This window comes from Scyliorhinus canicula, chromosome 25, assembly GCF_902713615.1.
Source record: "Scyliorhinus canicula chromosome 25, sScyCan1.1, whole genome shotgun sequence".
Classification (NCBI taxonomy): domain Eukaryota; kingdom Metazoa; phylum Chordata; class Chondrichthyes; order Carcharhiniformes; family Scyliorhinidae; genus Scyliorhinus; species Scyliorhinus canicula.
In genome coordinates, this window is record NC_052170.1 from 5,391,776 (window position 1) to 5,411,031 (window position 19,256).

The 19,256-nt window shown below is 53.5% G+C and overlaps 1 protein-coding gene across 2 annotated transcripts in view; it reads left to right on the top strand.

The window, feature by feature from the left end:
* LOC119957156 (proto-oncogene vav-like) overlaps window positions 1-6,799 on the top strand; it is a 111,054-nt gene extending 104,255 nt beyond the window's left edge. For both annotated transcript variants that reach the window (XM_038784927.1, XM_038784926.1), the window contains exons 24-27: window positions 944-1,031; window positions 3,914-4,028; window positions 5,596-5,747; window positions 6,559-6,799. In XM_038784927.1, the coding sequence (XP_038640855.1) occupies window positions 944-1,031; window positions 3,914-4,028; window positions 5,596-5,747; window positions 6,559-6,615 (412 nt within the window). In that variant the 3' untranslated portion in view covers window positions 6,616-6,799. The remainder of the gene's footprint in view (window positions 1-943; window positions 1,032-3,913; window positions 4,029-5,595; window positions 5,748-6,558) is intronic.
* The last annotated feature ends 12,457 nt before the right edge of the window (window positions 6,800-19,256 follow it).

A 19,256-nucleotide genomic window follows, 5' to 3' on the forward strand; every position in this document is an offset into this window, starting at 1 on the left:
GAAGTAAATAAATAACAATCGCTTATTGTCACAAGTAGGTTTCAAATGAAGTGACTGTGAAAAGCCCCTAGTCGCCACATTCCGGCTGGTACGGGAATTGAACCCGCGCTGCTGGCATTATTCTGCATTACAAACCAGCTATTTAGCCCACTGTGCTAAACAAGCCCCAGTTAAATGTTGCTCTCTCAGGGAAACAAGGGATATGGGGAGCGGGCAGAAATATGGACTTGAAACCCACCATGATCAGCTAGGGTCCTACTGAATGGTGGAGCAGGCTCGATGGGCTGAATGGCCTCCTTCTGCTCCTATTCCGTGTCTTCTCATGACATTGGGGAGAACTCCCCTGCCCCACCATGATACAGCGGGTGCGTGACCCTTTATGTCCGCCTGAGAGATAGATGGAGGCGGTGGCGTGGTGGGATTGTCACTGGCCTAGTAAACCAGAGACCCAGAGTAACACCCTGGGGACGTGGGTTCAAATCCCACCACTGCAGATGGTGAAATTTGAAATCAATAAAAATCTGGAATGGAAAGTCTAATGATGACCATGAAACCATTGCTGATTGACGTAAAAACCCATTGGCTTCACTGGGGAAGGAAATCTGCTGTCCTTACCCTGTCTGGCCGACATGTGACTCCAGACCCACACAGCAATGCAGTCGGCTCTTAACTGACCCCCCAAGGGCAATTAGGGATGGACAATAAATGCTGGCCCATGTCCCATTTTCTAAAAAGGCTTGTTTTTAGAGTTTTTCAGGTAGAAATTGGAAAATATTTTTTGCCCTCTTTCGGTGGGATTGTTTATCCATTTCTGGTGGAAGTGTTTAAAGCAGCTATCGCACTTATCGAAAGGCCGAAGGGTAGAATTGCAAAGCACGTTTTATCAGAGTTCAGTAGATTTTTGTACTGCCAAGTGTTAATACCGTCTGGTGTTTTGCGACAGGTTCAATGCAGAAGTGAAACACATCAAGGTGACAACGGCAGATAGTTTATTCCGTGTGACAGAGAAGAGGGCATTCAAATCATTACTGGTAAGTAGAAACCATAAACTGGATCCTGCGCCCAGAGTGAGCGCACTCCCCTCAGCCAGTAGCAGAGAGATCCCCTACGCCTTACTGTAAGAAGTCATCGCCACTGAGATCCGAGGGTTGGCTACCCTTCCAAAGCCGAATTTCACACTCCCCCCTCCTCTACCCTTCCACCCCCCTCCCCCGCTGGTGGGTTTTTAGGGCTTTGGGGAGGGGGTGAGCTTGAACTAGCACGAGTGGTGTGTTCCATCCCACCCCGACCTCTCGGTGAGCTTTCACTGCGGCACCTCATGCCTTGAGGGTTAGTTAAGAGTCAACCGCATCGTAGTCTGGGTCTGGAGTCACATGTAGGCCAGACCGGGTAAGGACGGCAGATTTCCTTCCCTAGTCCCATTTGAGATCCTTAAACGGCTGCTTATTGACCACCTCAGGACCATTTGCTCCCCGGCTTCAATTTTTAGGCTGGCGGCAGGATTTCCAGCGTGTGAGGGAAGCCCGAAAATGATTGAGTTTCGGCCTTGGGTGGGAAGTGGTGGAGGGGGTAGGGGGGAGCTCTTCTATCAGAAACCACTTTTTCTGAAAACCCATTCCGTCCGCTCCCTGCTTCTGGGCCCTCGCTCCCCGGGCCTGGGCCCTCGCTCCCCGGGCCTGGGCCCTGGATCCCCGGACCTGGGCCCTCGCTCCCCGGACCTGGGCCCTCGCTCCCCGGGCCTGAGCCCTCACTCCCCGGACCTGGACCCTCGCTCCCCAGCACCTGGGCCCTCGCTCCCCGAGCCTGGGCCCTCGCTCCCCAGACCGGGGCCCTCGCTCCCAGCACCTGGGCGTCGCTCCCTGGGCCTGGGCCCTCGCTCCCCGGGCCTGGGCCCTGGCTCCCCGGACCTGGGCCCTCGCTCCCCGGGCCTGGGCCCTGGTTCCCCGGACCTGGGCCCTCGCTCCCCTGACCTGGGCCTTCGCTCCCCGGACCTGGGCCCTGGCTCCCTGGGCATGGGCCTTGGATCCACGGACCTGGGCCCTGGCTCCCCGGACCTGGGCCCTGGCTCCCCGGACCTGGGCCCTCGCTCCACGGACCTGGGCCCTGGTTCCCCGGACCTGGGCCCTCGCTCCCCTGACCTGGGCCTTCGCTCCCCGGACCTGGGCCCTGGCTCCCTGGGCATGGGCCTTGGATCTCAGGACCTGGGCCCTGGCTCCCCGGACCTTGGCCCTGGCTCCCCTGACCTGGGCCTTCGCTCCCCGGACCTGGGCCCTGGCTCCCTGGGTATGGGCCTTGGATCCCCGGACCTGGGCCCTGGCCCCCCGGACCTGGGCCCTGGCTCCCTGGACCTGGGCCCTCGCTCCACGGACCTGGGCCCTCGCTCCTCGGGCCTGGGCCCTGGTTCCCCGGACCTGGGCCCTCGCTCCCCTGACCTGGGCCTTCGCTCCCCGGACCTGGGCCCTGGCTCCCTGGGCATGGGCCTTGGATCCCCGGACCTGGGCCCTGGCTCCCCGGACCTTGGCCCTGGCTCCCCGGGCCTGGACTCTCATTCCCCGGACCTGGGCCCTCGCTTCCCGGACCTGGGCCCTCGCTCCCCGGACTTGGGCCCTGGCTCCCCGGACCTGGGCCCTCGCTTCCCGGACCTGGGCCCTCGCTCCCCGGGCCAGGGCCCTCGTTCCCCGGACCTGGGCCCTCGCTCCCCGGACCTGGGCCCTCGCTCCCCGGACCTGGGCCCTCGCTCCCCGGGCCTGGGCCCTCGCTCCCCGGACCTGTCCCTGGCTCCCCGAGCCTGGGCCTTCACTCTCAGGACCTGGGCCCTGTCGACTTTGTGAACTCCCATTTCTGTCCGCTGCACGTTCTGTCGCCGGGGTGTCAAGTCCTGCCCGCGGCCAATCAAGGCTCGCTCCAGTGCAGGATGGCTGCCCGCGGGGCAGGCAGGTAGTGTGGGTGAGGCTGTGTTCCTCGCCAACCCTTCGGGTCTAGTTTCACAACGCAAGGTGTGAGGATGGTTCCTTCCCCGTTCTTGCCATTACTGACTTGGACACAAGAATTGGAGAAGGATGCCAGGTGTTTGGACATGGTGGGGCGGGGGGGGGGGGGGGGGGGGGGGGGGGGGGGGGGGGGGGGTGGGGGATGAAGAAGGATTGGGAGTTTTTTCTGTGGAGGGCAGGAAAAGCTGGGATTGTTGTCTTGCAGGCAGAACAGGAGGTTTAAAGAGTTGAGCAAGAGAAAAAGGTTTCACTGACAGGGTGATGGTAGCTTTAAGAAAAGGGACAAGAGGGAGATGAGGAGGTGAGTTATAATCTGAGGGGGTGGTGGAGGGAGATTTAGTGGTAACCTTCAAAGAGCAGTTGGATAAATACTTGACGTGGAAAAATGTACAGGGCGATGGGTAAAGAACAGGATTATTGGATCGTTCTTGCGATGGGCTGGCAAAGGTACGATGGGCCAAATGGCCACTTGCTGTGCTATGTGCTTCCACCATGGCATATTTTCTTAAAAATTAATTTATGCGGCGTGAGTGTCGCTAGATCAGCCCATCATTTGTTGCCCATCCCTAATTGCCCCTTGAGAAGGTGATGGTGAGCATCTATCTTGAACCGCTGCAATCCCTGAGGTGTAGGTACACCCACCGTGCTGTTAGGGAGGGGGTACCACCTCTGTCATGTCTGTTCTGTTTTTAAGACTCTTTGCAAAGCTTCCTCATTCCCCCAACCTCCCCCACCCCCTGACCCCCGACCCCCTCCCCCCCCCCCTCCCCCCCCCCCCCCTCCCCCCCCTCCCCCACCCCCCGACCTCCGGGCCTCAATAAGTCTAAGGATAGGTCTTCGTGGTTTTCGACGCCTCTGCGTTATTCCAAAAATACATCACCTGCACCAGACAGAGTTAAACAAATCCTTGTGTTTCACTGCAGGATTTGGTGGAATTTTACCAGCACAGTTCCCTCAAGGAATGTTTCAAAACAATGGACACGAGTTTGCAACATCCTTTTCAAGATCCTGAGAATAGAACGGTTCCTAAATTCTCAGGTGAGTGTGAATAAGGAAAGGAATGACGAAAAGAAAAACCCTCCGCTGTTTCCTGCAACCACCGGACTCCTTAAATCACTTTGCACCTGACCGTTAACCTCTTGAAGTACTGTCGCTCTTTTAATGTGCCAAGCGAGCGAGCCAATTTGCGCACAGCAAGATCCCGCAAACAGCATTGTGGCAGTGACAGGGTCACCCATTTTATTTTGAGGGATGAATGTTGGCTCAGGCATCGGACAGAACTCCCCTTCAAAAATAGCGACGCGGGATCTTTTACACCGACCGTGCTGTTAGGGAGGGAGTATCGCATCTCATGAAAATATCGAAAGCAAAGTTCAATAAAATCGCAGGTGGAGGGTCGCCCACTTCCTCATATGGTTCACAGTCTGTTCCCCACGTGGTGTGGTACCAAGACTCTTAAATACAGATTTAACCCCCCCCCCCTCTGTGTAGGGCAGAAGTGGGGAGAGGGTGGTGGGGGGGGGCGGAGGGGTGCAAGTGGGCCACCCATTGCCCCGTGCGTCTCCATGGTAATGATGAGCATGTTGAGCATTGACAATTAATACCAAGGCTCCAACATGGGGGTGAGACGGAGGGATCCCAGAACCCAAAACGGCAGGAATCGCGGCCGGGATTCTCCGCGCATGCGCCAGGTCGGAGAATCGCGGGGGGGGGGGGGGGGGGGGGGGGCGCGAGAATCCCGCCACGACGCTCTGTCGGCGGGCCGCCGATTCTCTGTCAACCGGAGAATCGGCGCCAATCGTGCCTGCGTGGTCGCTGAAATATGCCCCCGCGGTGATTCTCCGTAGGCGACGAGTTGAACTCCCGCCGAGTCCCATGATTCAGACCTGGTACCACCTGGCGGGAGACCAGACCCGCAGCCGATGTGGACGTCCTAGTGGGGGGACTGGGGGATCTTACTCCGGGGGGGGGGGGGGCCCTCCACAGGGTCCAGGCCCGCAATCGGGTGCTTCTGATCGGCGGGCGCCCGCGATCGGTAGGGGGCCTACCTCCTTCCACGCGGGCCCGCTCTTCGGTCGCCGACATGTTGCTCCGTGCCGGCACGGAGAAGGCAACCAGGCGCGTGCGCCGGCTCGGAGGCGGCCATGTAGGGCCGGCTTTCGGCGCCGTAGCTGCGTACATCACTCCGGCGCCGTTCTAGGCCCCAAGGAACAGGAGAATTACTGGGCTTGGAGGCCCGTTGATGCCGGCATCGCTCGCGCCGGTTTTGACGTTGGCGTCAACACTTGGCCGTGATGTCGGTGATTTCCCGGCCCACAGCTCTCAGAGATGAAGTGGGGGAGGGGGGGGGTGGGGGGGGGGGGGGGTGAAACGGGGGAGGAATAGTGTTGCCACCCCTCCAGGACTGCCCTGGAGTCTCCGGGTATTGAAGATTAATCTGCAGGAGGCTGACGCCAGCTAACCCAGGACAGAAATCAGAGGGTCATGTGATGGTGTCTCCAGGAATGGGGCCATCCAGGAGGTGGCGACTGGGGCAGGGGGGGGAGAAACCTCGAGGGCACAGTTGCTGCCAGTCGATGCTCACTTCCGATTTTGGTTTTGGCAGGGGCGAGTCTGAAATGCTACGGGACAGCAAAGGTCCGGTACGATTTCTCAGCCAGGGACCGATCAGAACTGAGCCTGAAAGAAGGGGACGTGGTTAAAATCATCAACAAGAAAGGATCGCCTGGATGGTGGAAAGGAGAAGTTTACGGCCGGGTGCGTATTCGATCCTCTCACCTTCAATCTTTCCACCCTCCTATCTGAGCTGTACACGTCCCGTCGGGAAAGGATTATATACTTAACTCTTAATTTAGGACAACCCTGTTTGCTATCGCAGGAGGAAAGGGACTTGCATTTATATAGCGCCTTTCATGGATCACGGGATGTCCCAAAGTGCTTTTGAAACCTAGTCACTGTTGTGAGGTGGGAAAGGTTACGCACAGCAAATCCCCACAAACAGCAGTGAGATTATTGTCGCAGAGTGGGCACGGAGGGGGGGGGGGGGGGGCACAGTGGTTAGCACTGCTACCTCACAGCGCATGGGACCAGGGTTGAATTCCGGCCTTGGGTGACCGTCTGTGCGGAGTCTGCACGTCGTGTGCGTGGGTTTCCTCCGGGTGCTCCGGTTTCCTCCCACAGTCACAAAGGTGTGCGGGTTAGGTGGGCTGGCCACGCTAAATTTCCCGGATTTTCGAGGGAGTGGGCATTACAGAGGGTCGGTGCAGAATCGATGGGCCGAATGGCCTCCTTCTGTACTGGAGGGATTCTACGATTCCAATGACCCAGATAATCTGTTTTAGCAATGCTGGTGACGCATACGGGCTACGACATCAGGAGAACCTTCTCCCCCCCCGCTCTTCTCTGAAATTGGCAGAACCCTGGTGGTCATTGAGAAATAAAATCCTCTTTCATGGGACAGGAGGCAGAGTTGTCCCCTTGAGCCACTACCGTCTGTGAGGCTGATATACAAGCTGCCCTCCTCTGGCTGCGACCTATCGGTAACGTTGCCCCCCTCTCTGTTTTTCAGGTTGGTTTTTTCCCAGCCAATTACGTGGAGGAAGATTATTCGGATTACTGTTATTGAGCTTCTGTCCTCATGTGACCACACACGGAAAACACAAGAAGATTCTACTTCAATACAGAGGCAGCTCCTGTGCATCCAGGGTCACGCTGTGCCCCAACAATCTCAAAAGTATTATGTTTCTGAGTTCTACTCTACCACTATTGTTTGTATTCTCTTAATATAAAGAGGAATCTTAAGAAAGCAATCTTTCTGTGTTTATTAATAGTTTTAAAATGTACACAAGAACACAGTCTTTCTTTGTAAATTGGAAATCAATAAGTTCAAGAACTGAGTTGCTTGCATTGTGAGTGGGAGATAAAGAGAAAGAGGGAGTTGCATTTATATAGCGCCTTTCATGGTCTCAGGATAGTGCTTCCCGGCCGCTGACGTGCAGTTACTGTGGGAGTCAATTTGTGCAGAGCAAGCTCCCATAAGCACCCATAAGCAAACGATGTGCTAATGACTAACTAGGTCATCTGTTGTTGCGATGTCGATGAATCTGGGCCAGGACACGTGAGAACATAAGGCGTAGGAGCAGAGGTGGGCCATTCGGCCCATCGAGTCTGCTCCGTCATTCAATGAGATTGTGACTGATCTGCTGTGATAATTCTCAACTCCACTTTCCCGCCGTATCCCCATAACCCTTGATTTCTTCACTGATTAAAAGTCTGTCTCTCTCAGCCTTGAACATACTTATCGACGCAGCCTCCCCAGCCCAGGGAGAACCACCCATTCTCTTCCATGAAACAATGCCATGGGATCTTTTACATTCGCCTGACGGGGCCTTAGTTTAGTATCTCATCCAAAAATCTACACTTGCGAGCGTGCTGCACTTGAGAGACCTGGTTAAATACTGGAGAAATCAGCCAAGGTTCCCCCTCCTGATTGCTTTCTCGCACCCCTGCTGCACGGTGAGGTCTCAGGCTGCGATGCCCCTCATGGCCAACCAGTCTTCCAACTGTCCAGCGTCGATGAGGATAAATACCCACAAGAGAAATACCACAGGGCAAGTGATGGCACAGTAATGTCCTGGGCTAAGGCTCCGGGAGAACATGGGTTCAAATCCCCCCCCGGCAGCCAAATTAATAAATCTGGAACATAAAAAGCTCATCTCGGTAACCGTGACCATGAAACTATTTTCGATTGTCACTAAAAGCCCACCTCGAGTTTATCAAAGGAAATCTGTTGACCTGGCCGACATGTGACTCCAGACCCATTTGTAAATGCCACTAGTGAGCCTCTACGGGGGCAATTAGGGACGGCAACAAATGCTGACCTGACCGGCGACGCCCACATCCCCTGAAGGTATAAATAATCGCCACAGTGTGCACACGGTGGCATGGTGATTAGCATTGCTGCCTCACAGCACCAGGGACCCGGGCTGCATTTTGGTCTGGTGTCTTCTGTGTGGAGTTTGCACGTTCTCCCCGAGTCTGCGTGGGTTTCCTCTGGGTGCTCCGTTCCCCCCCCCCCCCCCCCCCCCCCCACCCACAGAGTCCAATGAGGCGCAGGTTAGATGGATTGGCCATGCTAAATTGCCCCTTAGTCTGCGTGAGTGTGTGCGTGCCTGTGCGCGATGTGGTGTAATGCCCCAGAAGCCCCTGGTGACAGACTAGCGACCTGCTCCGGGAATAATTAGCAACAGAAACAGACCAAAGTGTGATCTCCACACCATCAGGGTGTGGGAAGATTGCGAGAGAGTGCACAAAGCTCGCTAAAATATGCAGATGTAACAGAAAGCGGAAAGTGCAATACGATATCAGGGCCAACGGTGCATCAAGTGCAAATGTAGATGTTGGTCAGGCCACATAGAGCTCATTCCTGTGCTTCCCAGATGCAGCAGGGTCAGGAATTGAGATAGGCCATTACGTGTGAGCATTGGGTGTAGACAACATCAAGCTCATCCCTGGTGCTCCCCATCGTCTGACAGTGTGCCAACACTGGATCCCTGGATACACACACGTAAAATACATTTGGGGAGGTTTCTGGAAAGAAGCCAGTATCACAGTCGGGTGTTAGCTCTCTCGTTAGCATTGCTGAAGAGCTTTGTCTGTTCTGGAACATAAAACTCAACAGGCAGCTACACAGTTTTACATACATAGATACATAGAAGATAGGAACAAGAGGAGGCCCCTCGAGCCTGCTCTGCCATTCATCACGATCATGGCTGATCATCCAACTCAATAGCCTAATCCTGCTTTCCCCCCATAGCCTTTGATCCCGTTCTCCCCAAGTGCTATATCCAGCTGCCTCTTGAATATATTCAATGTTTTAGCATCAACTACTTCCTGCGGTAATGAATTCCACAGGCTCACCACTGTTTGTGTGAAGAAATGTCTCCTTATCTCTGTCCAAAATGGTTTACCCAGAATCCTCAGACTGTGACCCTAGGTTCTGGACACACCCATCATTGGGAACATCTTCCCTGCATCTACCCTGTCTAGTCCTGTTAGAATTTTATAAGTCTCTATGAGATTGCCACCTCATTCTTCTGAACTCCAGCGAGAACAATCCCAACCTAGTCAATCTCTCCTCATATGACAGTCCCGCCATCCCTGGAATCAGTCTGGTAAACCTTCTCTGCACTCCCTCGAGAGCAAGAACATCCTTCCTCAGAGAAGGAGACCCAAACTGCCCACAATACTCCAGGCGTGGGCCTCACTAAGGCCCCTGTATAATTGCAGCAACACATCCCTGCTCCTGTACTCGAAACCTCTCGCAATGAAGGCCAACATACCATTAGCCTTCTTTACCGCCTGCTGCGCCTGCATGTTTACCTTCAGCGAATGGTGCACAAGGACACCCAGGTCCCACTGCGCACTCCCCTCTCCCAATTTACAACCATTCAGGTAATAATCTGCTTTCCTGTGTTTGCTTCCAAAGTGAATAACCTCACACTTATCCAAATTATACTGCATCTGCCATTGATTTGCCCACTCGCCCAACCTGTCCAGATCTTGCTGTAGGATCCCTGCATCCTCGTCACAGTTCACCCTCCCACCCAACATGGCATCATCTGCAAACTTTGAGACCTTGCATTTTGTTCCCTCATCCAAATCATTAATATATTTATTTTTAGCAGTGGATCAACGCTTGCGCAGATTAGCTGCAGACTGTGTGGTGATCACAAGTTAACTAGATGCAATACAACTGAGCAAACACTAGAGGGGGCACGGGAGAGCCATATAAATAGACGGGGACAGGAAGTGAGGACACACTTCACAGCAGGCAGAACTGGTAGCTGTACACACACAGCAGCAAGTAGCACTGAAGGTAGCCGTAGGTAGAGCTCTGAAGACAGAACGAATTCACAATAAAGCATCTTCTCCACATTTGAGACTACGAGCTTTATTAAGACACGAGTAACAACACAGACTGTTCCACTGTTTTATTGGCCTGCACTACACCCACTCCACACCTGAAAAACTGACAGGTCACACCAATTCCTACTCCCTTGTAGAGGGTCAGCTCAGACAGGGAGACAGCAACAGCCCGTGTTAGTCAGCGGGGCACCCATGCTGCAGTCAGACAGGCAGCCAGTGGGAATTTGGAAAGCTGACATGGGTAAGTAGCCAAAGGGACACTAACGGGCACTGGGAGCTTTCTCAAAGTAGGAGAGCAAAGGGGTTGTTGTGTTCTGTGTTCTTTGTCTAGCAAGGAAACGACAGAACTGCTGGCGACTTGGCCAAACCAGGAGTTTTATTAATGTACACATGGTAAGGTAATGATCAGATACAGAGCAGGTTATCATTAAACTCTGGTGGAACTACCCTTATGCACGACTGTCCTCATGTACGCCTTACAACCTTCTGAGGAACGCGGGATGTGCCCTGACTTATATCTGACGCCACCTGCTGGTGGGAGGTCACACTGCTGACTACATGGCCACCTGCTGGTGGGAGGTCACACTGCTAACTACATGGCCACCTGCTGGTGGGAGGTCGCACTGCTGAATACATGGCCATCTGCTGGTGAGAGGTCGCACTGCTGACTACATGGACACCTGCTGGTGGGAGGTCAGACTGCTGAATACATGGACACCTGCTGGTGGGAGGTCAGACTGCTGAGTACACGGCCATCTGCTGGTGGGAGGTCAGACTGCTGAGTACATGGCCACCTGCTGGTGGGAGGTCAGACTGCTGAGTACATAGCCACCTGCTGGTGGGAGGTCACATTGCTGCATACATGGCCACCTGCTGGTGGGAGGTCGCACTGCTGACTACATGGCCACCTGCTGGTGGGAGGTCAGACTGCTGAGTACAGGGCCACCTGCTGATGGGAGGTCAGACTGCTGAATACATGGCCACCTGCTGGTGGGAGGTCAGACTGCTGAGTACAGGGCCACCTGCTGATGGGAGGTCAGACTGCTGAGTACAGGGCCACCTGCTGGTGGGAGGTCAGACTGCTGAATGCATGGCCACCTGCTGGTGGGAGGTCAGACCGCTGAGTACAGGGCCACCTGCTGGTGGGAGGTCAGACTGCTGAGTACAGTAATATTATCTGCAGGCACATCACCACAGGGATGGGCTGTTCTGTTCTAACGGGTCATCAGAAGCTGTGTCAGTGACGGTGGGGTCCGTGTTGAGGGGAAATTCCAATACTGTCCCAGAACAGTGGCTACACTTCATTTGTTTTCCCTAATTGCCCCTGAGAAGGTGGTGGTGAGGCGCCTCCTTGGACCGCTGCAGTCCACGTGGTGAAGGCAGGCTGGCTGTAAAAGGGTTCGGAATGTCCTGAGCTTCGGTCAGACGGCCCACAGTGGCCAGTCTTCCTTTCCATGGACTGCAAACATATTTTTCTTCCACTGCACTGTTCACCAAGCTGGAGGAGTGAAATAGACCTGAGCCAGGTCAGGAGTGGAGGGAAGGAGGCCGCCCCACACAAGCTTTCATACGATAATGACCCCTCTTGTGCTGCCTCATCCCCCCCCCCCCCCCCCCCCCCCCGAGATCCCTCCTTTGGCAGACCGGTTGCCAGGGAGACGGGCCGTGACTCATGCTCGTTGAAGAACCAAAGCTAAAGGGGCTGACTGTGACGCATTCAATGATTTACAGAACGAAGATCAGAAAGAGAGAGTTAGAGGAATGGCTATTTTAATAACGAGAACGACAAAGACAGGATCAAATGAGGAAGGAGTCCTTCCAGTTTGTGTGGGACGGTTACAAGAAAATCTACCATCGACGTGCCTCTCTCATTGACATGCAGTTAATACCATTTAAAAGAAGGCTATTTAAAGAAAGGCTGTGAGTGGCGCAGTGGTTAGCACTGCTGCCTCACGGTGTCTAGGAACTCGGGTTTGATTCCGGCCTCGGGTGTCTGTGCGGAGTCTGCACGTTCTCCCCGTGTCTGTATGGGTTTCCTCCCACAGTCAAAAGATGTGCGGGTTGGGTGGATTGGCCACGCTAAATTGTCCCTTAGAGTCCAAAAGATTAGGTGAGGTTATTGGGTTACGGAGATTAGGATGGGGGAGTGGACTTTCGGAGGGGCGGTGCAGACCCGATGGGCCGAATGGCCCCCTTCTGCACTAGAGGGATTCTATGATTCTATGACTATTCAACCAGGGATCTACCATAATAACTCGTATTTTAAATGAAAGAAAACCTGACAATCCTTTTAGTCTGCACACCTTCTCAGTTAAGAGTTCAGGGTGACGCATCCCAACTTGAATGGGAACTGAATCCGGAGTCATTGTATTAAACTTTAAATGCCTTCATGTTCTGTAGCTTAGCCACTACATTGTGTACTGCTGGTGAATGGTAGATATTTATCCCTTAGCCAACACCACTATGACAGACTACCTGTCTGTTATAACATTATTGTTCATGGGATCTTACTCTGTGAAAATTGGTTTCCAACTTTACCACATTATAGCAATGGCCACTCTTCAGGAGTAAGTGGCACGTTCTGACCCCCCCCTCGCTAATTAGAGCATAGCATAGAGCATAGAGCAGTACAACAAAGAACAGGCCCTTCGGCCCTCAATGTTGTGCCGAGCCATGATCACCCTACTCAAACCCACATATCCACCCTATACCCGTAACCCAACAACCCCCCCCCCCCCCTTAACCTTACTTTTATTAGGACACTACGGGCAATTTAGCATGGCCAATCCACCTAACCCGCACATCTTTGGACTGTGGGAGGAAACCGGAGCACCCGGAGGAAACCCACGCACACAGGGGGAGGACGTGCAGACTCCACACAGACAGTAACCCAGCCGGGAATCGAACCTGGGACCCTGGAGCTGTGAAGCATTTATGCTAACCACCATGCTACCCTGCTGCCCCCTCCCTCCCATTGTAACTCATCCTATTTTGGGCACCGTTCCACGGGTAAGTGTTCCTCTCGAGCACCCAATCACAGACTGATTATCTCTCAAAGGCGGAGGACGGAGAAAAGGGACTCCTCTGACAGTGAGCGACAAGGCCTGGGCGACGATCGCAAGAGGAGCTGGTACTCAGGTAGCTCTCCAAGGATGACACTGCCCCATTAAATACATCTGGCCACGTTCTCCAGCAGTGGAGCACAATGTGGCTGAAAGCAGCACTGTGCTAATTTCTCATGGCCCTGACAGCGGTGACACACAGTCAGGAGGTCCCATAAATCAGTGTGATAATTAGCTCAGGGTTTTGTTCTATCATTGGGTTGGACCAGCCAAAGACTTCAAAGTGGAAGGACATGATTAAATGGGTAATGCCGTCCAATTTTCTCCACCCCCCCCAACCCCCCCACCCTCCCTCCCATTGTAACTCATCCTATTTTGGGCACCGTTCCACGGGTAAGTGTTCCTCTCGAGCACCCAATCACAGACTGGTTGCAGCACAGAAAGAGGCCATTCGGCCCATCTTGCCTGTTGGCAGCCCTCCGAATGAGCAATTTTCCTCATGCCATCCCCCTGCCTTCTTCCCATCACCCCGCCCATTCTTCTTTTCCAGATAGTGATCCAATTCCCTCCTGGAAGCCCCGATTGAACCGGCCTCCACCGCGCTCTGAGGCAGCGCATTCCAGATCCTAGCCACCCGCTGCGTGAAATGGTTTGTCCTAAAGTGCGCCATTGCTTGTTTTGCCAACCATCTTAAATTTGTGACCTCTGGGGCGGGATTCTGTGATCCTGAGGCTAAGTGCTGACGCCGTTGGAAACGCCGTCGTGTTTCTCGGCGGCGTCAACACGGCCTCAGGATCAGCAATTCAGGTCCCTACAGGGGGCCAGGACGGCACTGAAGCGGTTCACGCTGCTCCAGCTGCTGATCCCGGCAGGAATTGGGCGCTGTGGGATCCGCGCATGCGCAGTGGTACCGGCGGCAACATGCGCATGCGCAGTGGTACCGGCGGCAACACGCGCATGCGCAGTGGCTCCCTTCAACACGATGGCCCTGACACAACATGGCACAGGGCTACAGGGGCGGAAGAAACTAGGCCCCCAGCCAGAGAGGCCGGCCCGCCGATGTGGGCCCTGATTGCGGGCCAGGCCACATCGGGGGCCCACCCCTGGGGGACAGAACCCCCCTCCCCCCACCACAGGCCGCCCCCCCCCCCCCGACCCTTCCACGCCAATTTCCCGCCGGCTGAGAGCAGGTGTGGACGCCGGCGGTGGGACTCGGTGTTTTTATAATGGCCGCTCGGCCCATCCCGGGCCGAGAATCGGCAGGCCGGCCGCGTGGAGCAGCCTCCGACCGGCGCCGTGCCACCCACACCGGCGCCAATGGCGCCGATTCTCCGCTCTGTGGAGAATAGCGTGCCGGCGTCGGGGCGGCGTGGCGCGATTCGTGCAGGTCGTGGGGATTCTCCGGCCCGGCCCCGGGCTGAGGGAATCCCGCCCCAGTTCTTGATTCATCCACCAATGCTAACAGTTCTCACCCCCACTTCCCCCTCCCCATCTACTCTGAGAAAAACCCTTCGGTCGCTATTCGACTGTGGGAGAATCGTGCAGTGGAACATCAGTTCAATTCTCAACGGAACAACAGTTTCTGGAACAATCCGAATTTCTGATTCTCAAGCCGACATGAAGAATGGGGCTGCTGCTGACTGGGGCCAGCTCACTTTGGGTCGATCTGGGGTGAAACCTGGTTAGTGAGCGTCCTCCTCGAACTCAGTGTTCACTGACTGACCCGTTGCAGTCAGGAAATGCGGCGCCAAACTAACAAAACAAACAAGATGAATCAGGTAAAGGCGAGATCAGCAGGAAGGCTTCAGGTAGAATTTGTAAAGAATTATATTTTCTGCTTGCTATCCACTGCATATAATTTTGCCGGCACTCCCAATCGGTACTGAGGGAGTGCAGCTTTGTCGGAGGTGCTGTTTTTGCACAGCATAGAACATAGAACATTACAGCGCAGTACGGGCCCTTCGGCCCTCGATGTTGCGCCGACCTGTGAAACCATCTGAAGCCTATCTGACCTACACTATTCCATTTTCATCCATATGTCTATCCAGTGACCACTTAAATGCCCTTAAAGTTGGCGAGTCTACTACTGTTGCAGGCAGGGCGTTCCACACCCCTACTACTCTCTGAGTAAAGAAACTGCCTCTGACATCTGTCCTATATCTACCACCCCTCAATTTAAAGCTATGTAAAATGGCAATTTAGAGTGGTCAATCTACCTACCCTACACATCTTTGGGTATTGGGGGTTAGACCCATACTGACATGGGCCGGCATCGAACCAGGGTCCTTAGCACCGTAGGCAGCAGCGCTAACCACTGCGCATGATCAGCTAAAGCCCCATTCACCCTCTCGGCTGGGTATAAAGGGCCCCAGAGCACGACAGCGAACAACACTGACAGATTTCCCCATGGTCACAATTCATCTCTCCAACTAACATCACAAAAGCCCATGGTGTGCTCGTTAACACGTGGCTGTGAGTGGGATCTTGCTGAGCGCAATTTGCCCGTGTTTGCGTGTGTGTGTGTTCCAGCATTACAACAGGAACTACACTTCAGTGGGTCCCTTGCGGGAGGTTCCTCCGGTCGTTCTGAGATCATGAAAGGTGCAACGTAAATACCAGCTCACTCCTTCTGCAAGGCCGCGCACAATTAAACCGGTCAATTGAGCAAGGGGCAGGGCGGACAGCTGGGAGCTGCCGGCCTCAATAGGGTCAAATATTGTCCCAGAGAGGACCACACACGTGTTCTCCTGGCTGGCAAAGAACAAAGAAAAGTACATGATGTGGAGATGCCGGCGTTGGACTGGGGTGAGCGCGGTAAGAAGTCTAACAACACCAGGTTAAAGTCCAACAGGTTTGTTTCAAACACGAGCTTTCGGAGCGCAGCTCCTTCCTCAGGTGAAGTTCACCTTCCTCATTCACCTGAGGGAGGAGCAGTGCTCCGAAAGCTAGTGTTTGAAGCAAACATGTTGGACTTTAGCCTGGTGTTGTAAGACTTCTTACTGTAAAGAAAAGTACAGCACGGGAACAGGCCCTAACAAGCTGGAGAATAATGGCCCCCCTCTTTCTTTCCAAAGAGATTTGGGGGTGCGTGGGGGGGGGGGGGGGAGGCGGGGGGGGGGGGGGGGGGGGGAAGGTGGGGGGGGGGGTGCTGGGATGAGCACCAGCTGAACAGCTGAAACAAACAGGTTCTTTTGCGACAGGTTACATCCCCCCCCCCACCCCCTCCCCTTTCCTCCACAAGTGGAAACAACAACAAAAGTGTTACAGACCATTACCGCTTTAATAGGAATAAAACCCTTTATATGTTTTTTTTTCTGGTTTTTGCGCTCTTGCCAGGAATGTAACTTTGGGCTGTGATGGATGGTCTAAAGGCCAAAGCTGTGCACTTTGTTCAGATGTCTCCCGATTCTCTCCCGTCTCGCCACCACGCAGAACAGATCCTAAATTTCACTGGTTGACATTTCAACAATTCCTAATTTAAACCATCTGTGCCGAGTTTAGCTTATGTTATCTTTCTAACTCACCAGCTGACATGCTATGTAATTGGAATCATTGAATCCCTGCAATGCAGAAGGAGGCCATTCAGCCCATCGGGTCTGCACCGACCCTCTGAAAGAGCGTCTTACCTCCCGCTCTCCCGCTCTCCCGCTCTATCCCCGTAACCCCACCTAACCTTTGGACACTACGGGCAATTTAGCAAGGCCAATATTTGCACATCTTTGGACTGTGGGAGGAAACCGGAGCACCCGGAGGAAACCCACGCAGACACGGGGAGGGCGTTCAAACTCCGCACAGACGGTGACCGGAGGCCGGAATAGAACCCGGGTCCCTGGTGCTGTGAGGCAACAGTGCCAACCACTGTACCACCATTATTAACTGTTTCTTCATGTCTAACAACAACCATTTTGCAGCATCTGAGAGGGACTACGAATTTATGGGCAGCATAAATATAGCAGAAATCTCCCTCTCTGCTTCAGCCTAAGCTTCATTTTCGATACTCTTCGTCCTCGGTGTCTCCTGTCCTGAAATCAAGATTCATTGTGCAGTTCCTGTCCTCCAATGTGTTCTCTTGCAGAACCTCAGAGCCATGGACCCCCCTCATCTTCCTCAATTTCCCCTCCCTCCTATGACCCCAAGGTTGCTGTCATGTTAATATAGGAATAGAAGAGTAAAGTAGATCCGTCGGCTTTGATGCTTTTCTAACCCCGTTAAAGACCGTAAACATTTAAAGAAGAAATCTGAACATCCATCAATTAACAGCCAGAACTATAGCAAGAGATTTCATGAAAAACAAACTTTATTGTCTATATAAAGAGAAAATAAACAAAGGAAGTTTTACTAACCTAACACTATAACGTATAAAGACTTATGCTATAAACCAAGTTCTAATTTTTATTAACCATCCCAACAACTAGAGTTCCCTTATATTACAAAATCTTGAATACGCATTCACTCTTCCTTGGACCAACTCAAAGGTGTACCACAGCCCCCCAGAATTCACTTTAATTATCTTGAGAGTGTTCCAGTTATCCTCCAAGGTAAGATTGTATAGGGGTCATCCAGATTACTTTTTTTGTTGGCTACATGACTCTCCAACATTTCTTTTACAGATCTCATGACCTTGGACATCTCAGCTCCGTGTTCAGGTTGCTGGAAGATCCAGCTGCCGTCTCCAGGCTATCTCTGTTGGCCAATTTCTGCCACAAGGCTCTATGAGGATCACTGTAGATTTCTTCCACTAGCCGCAAGCTAGGGCAAATAGTCCAGCTGCTTTTCCCTCATAAAATCAGAGCTGGGTAGAGCTGCACTGCATTCCATGTGGTGAATAATAAAGTTATTTTCTCTGCTTGAAATGCAAGTCTAACTGACAAACTATGGGTGGGATTCTCTGACCCTCCGCCGGGTCGGAGAATCGCCGGGGGTCGGCGTGAACCCCGCCCCCGCCGGCTGCCAAATTCTCCGGCACCAGAGATTCGGCGGGGGGGGGGGGGGGAATCGCGCCACGCCAGTCAGCGGCCTCCCCCCCCCCGGCGATTCTCCGACCTGCGATAGGCCAAAGTCCCACTCGTTCTATGCAGGTCCCGGCAGCGTAAATTGGACTAGGTCCCTTACCGGCAGGACCTGGAGGCGCGGGCGGGATCCAGGGTCCTGGAGGGGTGCGTGGGACAATCTGGTCTCGGGGGGAGCCCCCACGGTGGCCTGGCCCGCGGTCGGGGCCCACCGATCCGCGGGCGGGCCTGTGCCGTGGGGGCACTCTTTTCCTACGCGCCGGACGTGTGGGCCTCCGCGATGGCCGACGTGTAGGTGAACCCCCCCCCCCCCTCCCGCACATGCATGGGGATGACGTCAGCAGCCGCTGATGCTCCCGTGCATGTGCGGACCCGTCCCGCGCCAAAGGCCTTCCACGCCGGCCGGTGGGGCGCGAACCACTCCGGGGCGGGCCTAGCGGACCCCCCGCCCCGCCGGGTACGGGAGAATCCCGCCCTATATTTTTAGCTCGCCCAATTCAATCAGCTGTAGTCGACACAAGATAAAATCTGCAACTGCCTCTCTCTGTTCCCAAAGTGAAATGTCTGCTTCTGTCAACAAACACAAGAGATAAATTAATCAAAAGGACCATCTGACCAAAACTCCACCCTGGATCGCCATCACCGCGGCAAAGTGGCATGCTTTGGGATGGTTCAAACAGAAATGCAAACACATCATTTTACCTACAACACAATTTTTTGGTTCGGTGACCCATTTAATGATTTATATTTTGAATGCATTTTTATGATTCTCTTTTCAAGAATTGTTAGCTTTTAGCTTTTTTTTAAATGAAGATAATGATAAACACCCTAGCTCTGTGAAGAGGTCCAGAAATGCATGATCCATTGTTAAAGTTTTCTTTTCACTATCGAGTCCGGCCTTATAAGACAAGCAGAGGTTAATTAAATTTTTTTGATACTCTTTTACATTAAATGTTTATCTGTTTCTTAACCATTTATTCCATTTATGTACAGTTAAAACTTTAATTATTAAAACTAAAAGTTGTGTTCTAAAACACATGAATTATGAACCAGAAATGTGCAATAATGTTTAAAGTTGAAGGGGTTGGTCATTGTTTCAGAGTGATGTGTGCTTATAACTAAAACCCATTTGATGGCTAAAATGATAGTTTAGTGACAGCACAATGTGTTTTCAGCTCTTAACTCAATCTTAACTTCAGTTTCGACCAACAGGATCAGTCTCCTCTCCCTTCCGGCTCTCAATCCTTGCAAAAGACACTTAACCGTCA